This window comes from Phoca vitulina, unplaced genomic scaffold (genome assembly GCF_004348235.1).
Source record: "Phoca vitulina isolate PV1807 unplaced genomic scaffold, GSC_HSeal_1.0 scaffold16, whole genome shotgun sequence".
NCBI lineage: Eukaryota > Metazoa > Chordata > Mammalia > Carnivora > Phocidae > Phoca > Phoca vitulina.
In genome coordinates this window covers 33,140,224-33,148,898 of record NW_022589719.1, presented here as the reverse complement: position 1 = coordinate 33,148,898, position 8,675 = coordinate 33,140,224, and the positions used below count along the sequence as shown (strand labels likewise).

Genomic DNA, 8,675 nt, shown 5'->3' with positions numbered 1-8,675 from the left:
ACATTTACCCAGGCCCTGCCCTAGGAGATGAGGGAGATAGCACTGGTCTCCCCTCTTCTCTTCCCCATTCTTCCACTCCACCCCAAACCCACCACTCCCCCAAACAGGCCTGTCACAAGACACCTGGGAGCTGTGAGGAGACCAGACAGGCTAGGAGAGCCCAGACTCCTCGTGTAACCAGAGAAAGATCAGACTCACAGGCAGACGGCTTTATCATAAAAGTGAAAATAATATGAAAATGTTTTTTATTTCTAAGTACAAAGCCAGATACTATTAAGACTGTGAAAAACTGGCCAGAGGCCGTAAAGGACAAAAAGGAGACTCTCTTTGGCCTGGTGTCCTGTGACCCAGCGCAGTGCTGTGGGGGAGTGGTGGGGGGTGGGGGCAGCAGCAAAAGATGGGCAGGTTGTGGAGTGTGGGAGGGAGGCCGACCCACCAGCCCCACCTGTGGGCCGGCTCTCCGCTCCTCAGAGCCTCCGGGTCTGGGGACTGAGGTTACTCTCGGCCTTTAAGGGCCACTGGGTCCCTGGCCGAGCAGACCCCAGGAATGAAGGCGGCAGGGGTGAGGCAGATGGGAGTGGGTGAGGGAGGGAGCAGAAGCCTTTCTGCACTGGGAAACTTTTATTCCGTGGCTGCAAGTGAATGTTCCCGGCAGCAACTGAGAATGAAGCAAGGTGTTCTTGCCCCCAAAGGTATCTTCAGTCTCTCGGTCACATCCCCATTATAGACAGAGAAGGTCTTGAGCCCTTGGAAAGGAGGACATGTGCGAGACTTAAGGCTGCAGCAGCCAAGGCTGTAGTGATGGAGTGTTGGGGCCACCTGGGGAGGAGCTAAAAGGAATGTGGACAGGTTGGCAGGAGTGAAGGGTGCTCGTCCCAGGAGCTGTGTGCCGGCCCCTCTATTTGTATCTGGGGGCCAGGGGCATGTGTGGGGGCTCAGGCCTCGCCCTCCTCCCCACTGCCATCCACACTGGCCTGCCTCACCACCTTCCCCCGGAGCCTGGGTGTGGAGGCACAGCCAGCCCCGCCCTGTCCCTGGAAGGCCTGGGTCCGGCTGGCCACCAGGGCGGCGCTGTTGAGGGCGACCACAGACTGGCGGGACTTCAGGGCAGGCCAAGGCCCCTTGTGGCCCCGCCCGCCTCCCTTGGCCTTTGAGAGCTGAGGGAGGGTCTCTGGAGGGTCTTCCTCTGAAGACTCATTCGAAGAAAACACCTGGCGGGGTCAGAGTAGAAGAAGAATCACTGAGAAGTCTTTCCAGGGCAGGGGCACTGAGCACAGAGTCTGGAAAGGGGCAGGTGTGGACTGGTAAGTGAATGCAGAGAAACTGGGCTACTCGAGGGTCACATTTCCACAGGAGAGAAGACAACACCCTGGCCCCACTGTCCCTGCTCCTCGGCCTTCACCTGTCTACAACCTCCTAGCCCCACAAGCCTTCCTGAGCTTCCCCGCACCTGCCACATCTTTGAGGCCCCCTCCTCCTCCTCTTGCCCCCTCTGCCTTTGTACAGTCAGTCCTGAGAGCCTTCCAGGAGCTGGGCTCTGAGCCGGGAGCCAAATGAAGACACTCTGCCTTTAGAAACATCCACACTCACCCACCAACCATCCATACCCAGTGTCGCCTCCTCCAGGAAGCCTCTCCCAAGCGTTCCGGCCCTCCCAGATGAGCTCTGGCCTCAAGTCTCGTGCGTGCGTGTGCGTGTGCGTGTGTGTGCGTGTGCGTGTGTTTAGAACGGGATGGCATCTGGCTCCCTAAGGCAAAGGCCAGCCTCTGTTCTGCTCATGCCCTGCAGCACTTAGCACGGAGATGATGCTCAACTGCTCAGGCCAGTACTTGGTTGTGTGGGTGCCATGACCCCTCTGCACCCCATCCTCTGGTGGGTCACTTGCCCCCCAGACTTGGGAGGGGCTGCAGAGGCCATCTCGTCCACCTCATCTAAGGTCAGCAGTTGGTTGTCCAGCTCCTGGCCTGTGGAGGATGGCTGGGCAGCCCTGCCCCTTAGGAAGCAAGTGCTTTCATCAGGCTGAGCATGCCCGCAGCCTCCAGCCCAGGGCTGGCTCGGCCCAGAAGCCCCCGCAGATGCCCCCGGCCCCATGACTGCTCTCCAGCTCCCATGCAGGACAGCGCTCACTGGCCCCCACTGGGTCTCCTTGGCCGCTTTGAGGGGACGAAACGGAGCCGCCCAGGGAGTGGTCCCCATGGGAAGCCGAGCACCCGTCCTGATCTCTCTCCTTCCTCCCATCTGCCCCTCCTACTTTTGTCCCCCACTGTGCCTCAGCCTGGGCTCCTTCCCTGGCCCCAGCCTCACCTCTGGCAGGTCACTGGCCCCTGAAGCGCCTTCCAGCTCCAAGGAAGGCTCCAGGAGGCTGATGGACCTCATGACCCCTCGGAGGTTGATGCGGGGCCGTGGTCCAGGCTCTTCTGTCGGGGCTGCCTGGCTCTCCTCCAAACCCATAGCCTCCATCTCCCCCCTGCCCCCTGGCTCTGGCGGAAGCGGTGGGGAAGGTGTAGAGACATCGGGGGCGAGGGGCTCCTCTGGGGAGGCCCCACCCGCTTTCTGCTCCCAGAGATGGCTCTGCCGGCTGTAAGGAGGTAGTCCTGGGTCAGCTTTGAGGGACCCAGCAGCCACCCCAGCCTCGGCACCCACCTACTCGCTTCCCCTCGTCTCCCCCTCGAACCTGGCGGTCAGGATGCCCTGGTAGGTCTGCAGCTGGCGCAGAAAGCCAGGGTTGGGGCGGGCGACGGGCCGGAGCTCCTGAACGTGGCGCAGGGCCTGCTCCAGGCCCCAGCCGTACTGCTTCATGGCATAAGCGACCACCGTGGCAGCTGAGCGGCTGACGCCCATCTTGCAGTGCACCAGCGCCCGGGTGCCCTGGGCTCTGTGGAGGCCGCAAGGTCAGCTCCCCCGCCCGCCCCCTCCCTGCCCCCGTCAGTGTGGGGGAAGGGCGGGTAGTGCTCCACCCAGAGCAGAGGAGGGGGGCAAGGCCAGGAGGGGTCCTAGAGCTGAGGGCAAAGCCGGCAGGATGAAGCTGGGCTGGGGTGAGCCGGGGGGGGGGCCGGGGCGCCCCACCTTGCGGCCTCCACGAAGCGGTGTGTCTCCTTCCAGTGGGGTAGCAGCTGGGCTGACTCCTCGTCCCAGAGGCGCACGTTGTGGTAGACGAAGCGCTCCGGGTAGAAGTTGTCAATCTCGCGGGCCATGTTCAAGATGTGGCTGACCCTGCAGCGGAGGGCAGGAGGCCTGGCTGACGTGGCCGGTGGGGGGACGCGAGGCCCATCGGCCAGCAGACCCGGCGGAGCCTGGCTGGTTCCGGGGGGGGAGATGACCGTGACCCTGAGCGAATCCTGTCGCCCTGCCGGGCTGGAGGGGCCCCCTCTGGTCCAGCCAGCGGCTCGGCTGACTGCAGTGCTAAGCCTTCTAGTATAAGTCAGAGAACAGCTTTGAGCGCAGCTGAGACCACGTGGATCTGCGGCGGGGCTGGGGTGACACGGGCCACAGCGGGTTTCCTGGAAGCCCACGGTGGACAAATGGCAGGAGCCTAGGAGAGCAGGCAGCCAGGTCCCCTGGGGGAGAGGGGCACGCGCTTCTCTCTTGCGACGCGGTCAGTGGAGAGGAGCTTTCCTGCAGGGACAGGCCACCGGGACGCCCGCGGCCGCCCCTCTTCGTGAGACTGAGGCCCTGGGTCCGGGCCTTGCTTTACAGCGTGGGGAGGGCGAGTGGGCCCGGGGAGGCCGTGCAGGGGGAGCAGCCCCAGAGGCGGGATGGGAAGCGGAGCTAGCAGCCCTTCAGGGGGGCCTGGGGGCTTCTGGCCAGGTTGCCCCTTGGGGGCGGCCAAGTGAAGCGGGGAGACAGAGGGTGGGCAGTCCTGAGGGGCTCAGAGCCCTACCTATTTCTCTGCAGCTCCTCCAGGTTCGCCGCATTCCACTCTGAGCCCTGCGGAGGGAGGGGAGCATCATCCTCCGTCCCCCCAGCTGCAGCGCCCCCGCCCCCCCACCCCTGCTCACCAGGTAGAGGTGGGGGAAGATGCGGGAGGCGCGGTCCTGCTGGGCCATGAGCAACAGCATCTGGTTGTCGATGAAGTCGCGGTACTGTTGCAGCGGCCGGCCCAGGCGTAACTCCAGGGCCTGGCGGATCTGCGGGCAGAGCCACAGGGCGCTGAGGCTCAGGGGGTCCCTTGCGCGTGTCCTGATGCCTGACCCTTCCCTCTGGGGCCTCAGAGGGCGCACCCGGCCCATCTGGACAGAGGAGCTGAGCCAGGCGTGGGGGCCTGGCTCAGGGCAGGAGGCAAGCAAGGTGGGAAGAAAGAGAGGAAAGCTCTGCCCCAGTTGGAGGACCGCCCCCCCCCAACCCCCCGCCCGGGGCCCAGCTCCCTCCTCGCCCCTGCTCCTCCCCAGCACCAGCCCACCTCTTTGGGTTTTCTGTGTCTTTGGTTGTTTTTTTTTTTTTTTAAAGAAAGCCCCACGCCCAAGGTGGGGCTTGAACTCATGACCCCGAGACCAAGAGTCACCTGCTCTACTGACCGAGCCAGCCAGGCGCCCCCCAGCCCACCTCTTTGGAAGTGACGCTCTCCAGGTCACTGGTGTCCAGCACATCCCACAGCTCAGCCCGGATCGCCTGCTCCATCTGCTCCTGTTCTGAGGGCCTGGGAGCCGAGCCCGTCAGTCCAGGGACCCCTTCCCCGCTCTGCCGCGACCCTCCCTCTCCTCCCCTCCCTGCACTGACCGGCCAGGCTCGGCGCTGGGAGGCCGCAGAGACTCCAGGTCGGCCATGGCCATCCACTCGTTGAGGCAGCTCTGGTCGGAGCTCAGTCTGTCCTGGTAGTGTCCAGCCCAGGTCAGGGCACTGCCCCCCGGCACAAGGCCACTGCCGAGGGCCGCCTCACATGCCTGGTGTAACACCTGGAGTGTGGCCCTAGGACGGGGGAGAGGCTGGATCACACTGGCCTCCCTGCCACCCCTCCCCAGCCCCTCAGCCATCCCTGAGAAGAGGATGGGCCACCCTAACCCTTACCACATGGTCTGGATGGAGATGGGCTTGAAGATGCGGCTCTGCCCACCAGACGTCACGCTGAAGCCCCTGAGGGAGATCGGGCGGGGGTAGAACCCAACTCCAGACTCTGCCACAGAGCCCCTGAGCGGCCAAGCCACTAGCTACCTCGTGAGGCTGCTCCACAGGATGTACACACACCACTGGGCTTCAAGACAAGCCCCATTTGCCAGATGTGGGGTAGCTGAGGCCCAGAGAAGCTAGGTGACTTGCCTAGGTTCACACAACAAACCAGAGGTAGAGCTGAGTAGGCCCAGGCGCCAGATGCCCAGCCCGGAGTTCTCCCACGGCTCCCCAGTGCCCAGCTGCCCCATCATACACATCGCCCCGCTGGCCCCACCCCTCCCCTCTCTCCTCCCCCTAGCTGCCACCTCTTACCCGTCTCCATCTAGGTACACCTGGGTGTCACTCCAGAGAGGCAAGACCAGGCCCAGGGTGCAGCTGGGGGAACTGGCAGGGGACAGAAGAAAAGCCATTGTCCCCCAGCATCTCACTTCCTTGCCCCCACCCCCCTTCCTCTCCCTGCTCCCACCTGCTATCGGGGAAGTCCACCCCCAGGAGGATGGTCTCATCCCGGCTCAGGTGTTCTCGTGTGGAAACTACCAGCAGGTAGCGGAGCCGGGGGGGCCGGGCTGCTTCCAGCTGGGCTGCCTGTGGGAGATAAGGAGGGAGAAGCCCAGGGTCACAGTGGCCCCAGAAGACCCTGGCCCCCCCCACCCCCGCCTGACACAGTCCTGGGCCTAGAAGAGACGTGCTGCCCGCCCTCCTCTTCTCAGACACCAGATTGGTGGTTATAATCTGATGGTTCCCCACTTGTGGATTTCACGGTCCCACAAAATGTTTAAGAAGATTTTTCTTAAAGGGGGTATGTGTGGAAAAAAGGGGAGAATGGGCCTGACACAGATTGCCCGTTTTCAATTTCTGCCTAGGAAGGAGGCTTAGAAAAAAACCTTTGCACTTGCCATCACCATCACTGGATTCAAGAAAGGTTTCTCACCCAAGAAATACTAAGGACGCGATCCCACAATGAAGGATGGTATTTCAGTGGAATAAATTCAGCTTTAGAGAGACCACCTGCTTTTGTTTTTCCCATCTTGCGGCAGACAAGGAGGTGCCCCACAGGCATCTGGGAGCTGGTCCTCAAGCTCTCACCTGTGCCCCATGGCGCCTGGGCCCCCTCCGGCTCAGCAGGCCCTCCTGAGCGCCAGGCCAGGCCTTCAGTAGGCAGACTGCTCGCGGGGTCAGGAAGGGCTTGCGCGGGTTGCACAGAACCCCGTCTGTGTAACGGCCAGCTCTTGGCCCTAATCTGGCCCTATGGGCTCAAGCAGGACAGACCTCCTGCCACCGTTTCCCACACCGCCAGAGCCCTGAAGACTGGACTGTGCCCTGTCAAAACGACTAGCTGAGCCGGCAGGCTCACCAGGGTTTGGGGGTTCATATTACTGCTCCCCACTCAGACACACAGGCTAGCTCTCTTCCATCCTCCCCCCCCCACGAAGGGCGGGCTCTCCCCCCTTCTCAGGGGGCTCGGGGCCGCCCCTCACCAGGCGGATGTCGTCCTGCGGCCTCAGCAGCTCCACCATGAGATGCAGGTGCTGGCCCTGCTCCTGCTTCCTGGGGCTCTGGGGCCCATGCCCGTCATCCGTCTGGTCCCCGTGGGGCCGTTCTTCACCTGGGGGTCTCTCCACCAGCTCGGGGCCAGCCTCAGCTGCTTCTCCCTCGTCCTCTCCATCCTGCAGTCTCAGGACAGCCCCGCGGAGGACTGCGAAGCTCTGCCTGGCAGGGCGGCAGGGAAGCCATCAGGGTCCCTCGTACCCCTCAGGACAGGTGCATCCAAATCACCCACCAGGCTTGTTAAAACAGGGGTTGGGCTCCATCCCTGGAGAGTCAGCAGGTCTGGAGTGGAGGCCTGAGAATGTGCATTTCTAACCGGTTCCCAAGTGCTGAGGCCACCCCATTTGGGGAACTGCAGTCTTGGAGGTTCTCAAGCCCTCAACCCACTTGTCTAAGGGTTGGGGGCGGGCAAGGGTTGCTCCCTTTCCTTCGTACCTGCCTAACTCAGGAGATGCTGTAAACTTGGTGGTGACCCAGGAGTCCTCGGGCCCTGTTGTCTCAACCTGCCCTTTGGTTTGTGACTACGGGCCTGAGCCAGGGTCCACGATGGTGGTGACCAGGGGGAAGAGGGAAGCAAAGGCAGCCAAGTCAGTGCTGCAAGCCCACTGCGCCCACCAGCCATGCCCACCGGCAACACCGCCCCACAGATTCAGGAGCTGGCTTTGGCTGCGAGTCCTCCAGGGTGGCAGTGGCCAGGCCTGGCAGCTGGATGTGGGTGTCTGTGTTGGGGAGAGGTGCTCACCTTCGCTGGAGCCGGCTTCCCCGCTTGGATGCCTGGTCCTGCTGAGAAAGCGGCCCCCAGGGCAGAGTGAGGCGGGCGGTGGCAAGGACTCTCCTCTCTGCTCTCAGGGTGCGATCGCCCCCCCTCCCAACTAGGGACTGGAACCAGGAAAGGTGTCAGGTCCCTTCCCACCCCAGTCCACTCCCCACCCGGAGGCACTGGGGGAGCCCGGGCCCAGGTCCAGGTAGGGCAGCGTGGGGTGAGAGTGGGTGGGGGTGTTGGAGGTGTCCAAGGGGTTGGCCCAGATCTGGGCCTGGAAGTGGGTAGGGCCTCCGCAGTCTGGGCTGGCGCTTCGGGGTTCCAGATCTTTGGTCTGAGTTCCTGGGAGCCTCAAGACCCCCTCCCAATCCCCTCCAGCGTGATACTTGGGGTCCCCCTCCCCGCACCCCCAGGCTCAAGGGGAGACTGGCCGTGGGCAGGACGAGCTCCCCCAGGCGCAGCCGGCAGCCAACTGCGTGGGCCGGACCACGGCAAAGCCAGACTTACCGTGGGCCCCACAGGCGTGGAGTGGCCGCTGGTCGGGGGGGAGCGGCTCACGGTGACCAGGGCCATGGGGCCTGGCCGGGGACACCTGGGCCGGTCCGGGCACTTTGCCCTGCCACAGCTCTACGGACAGTCCCTGCCCCGCAGGACCAGGAAGGAGAGACCGGAGCCACCAGGGCCTGGCACCTCCTCGGGGGCGGCCCTTAAAGGGCCAGACACTCGTCCAGCCGGGCCTGCGGAGCCAGCGCGAAGCGGCCGCCGCCCCTCCCTTCGCGTCTCCTCCGGTTCGGCCGCCTCGCCCCCGCCCCCGGACACGTTGGGGGCGGACCCGGGGCGGGGCGCAGGTGCGGAGCGCGGCCGGGAGGGAAGTGTCCAGAGGTCCTGCAACTTGCAGCCTTCGTTCCCGGGTTGGGTCCCTCCTCCCGGGAGGCGCCCCTGCCCCTGCCCTCCCGGCTCCGCCCACTTAGGTCACCTGAGTTCTGCTTTGGACCTCAACCGTGCTATTACCTAGAAGAGATGGGACCTAGGGAAGCAGGACTGGGGACACAGGTCTTGGAGAGGATCAGACACAGTCTTAAGTTGGGGGGCACCCCAAAATTATTTCTCCTTGCTGATTGGCCCTCCTGCACGAATCATTGGGAGACATGCAGAGCTTCAGGGGAAATCAGGCGGGATTTAGAACTGACCCCTGTGACTCACAGGGGACCCTCAGGGCCACCTTGGAGGTGCGCAGGGCAGAGCTGCAGCAGAGGGAAGT

General features: G+C 63.7%; 1 protein-coding gene across 2 annotated transcripts; it reads right to left on the bottom strand.

The window, feature by feature from the left end:
- Positions 1-273: 273 nt before the first annotated feature.
- SSH3 (slingshot protein phosphatase 3) lies at positions 274-8,268 on the bottom strand. Of its 2 annotated transcripts, XM_032414166.1 has the most exons (14): positions 7,922-8,267; positions 7,397-7,437; positions 6,585-6,816; positions 5,573-5,691; positions 5,419-5,490; positions 5,005-5,070; positions 4,717-4,905; positions 4,543-4,636; positions 3,999-4,127; positions 3,881-3,927; positions 3,067-3,213; positions 2,675-2,875; positions 2,305-2,578; positions 274-1,211 (listed from the first exon to the last, which is right to left on the bottom strand). In XM_032414166.1, exons 1-14 carry the CDS (start codon positions 7,985-7,987, stop codon positions 936-938), a joined length of 1,953 nt encoding a protein of 650 aa, XP_032270057.1. In that variant the 5' UTR covers positions 7,988-8,267; the 3' UTR covers positions 274-935. The 2 variants fall into 2 exon arrangements, with proteins under 2 accessions (XP_032270057.1, XP_032270058.1); XM_032414167.1 differs by lacking the exon at positions 5,005-5,070 and having other exon boundaries at positions 7,922-8,268.
- Between the last annotated feature and the right edge of the window lie 407 nt (positions 8,269-8,675).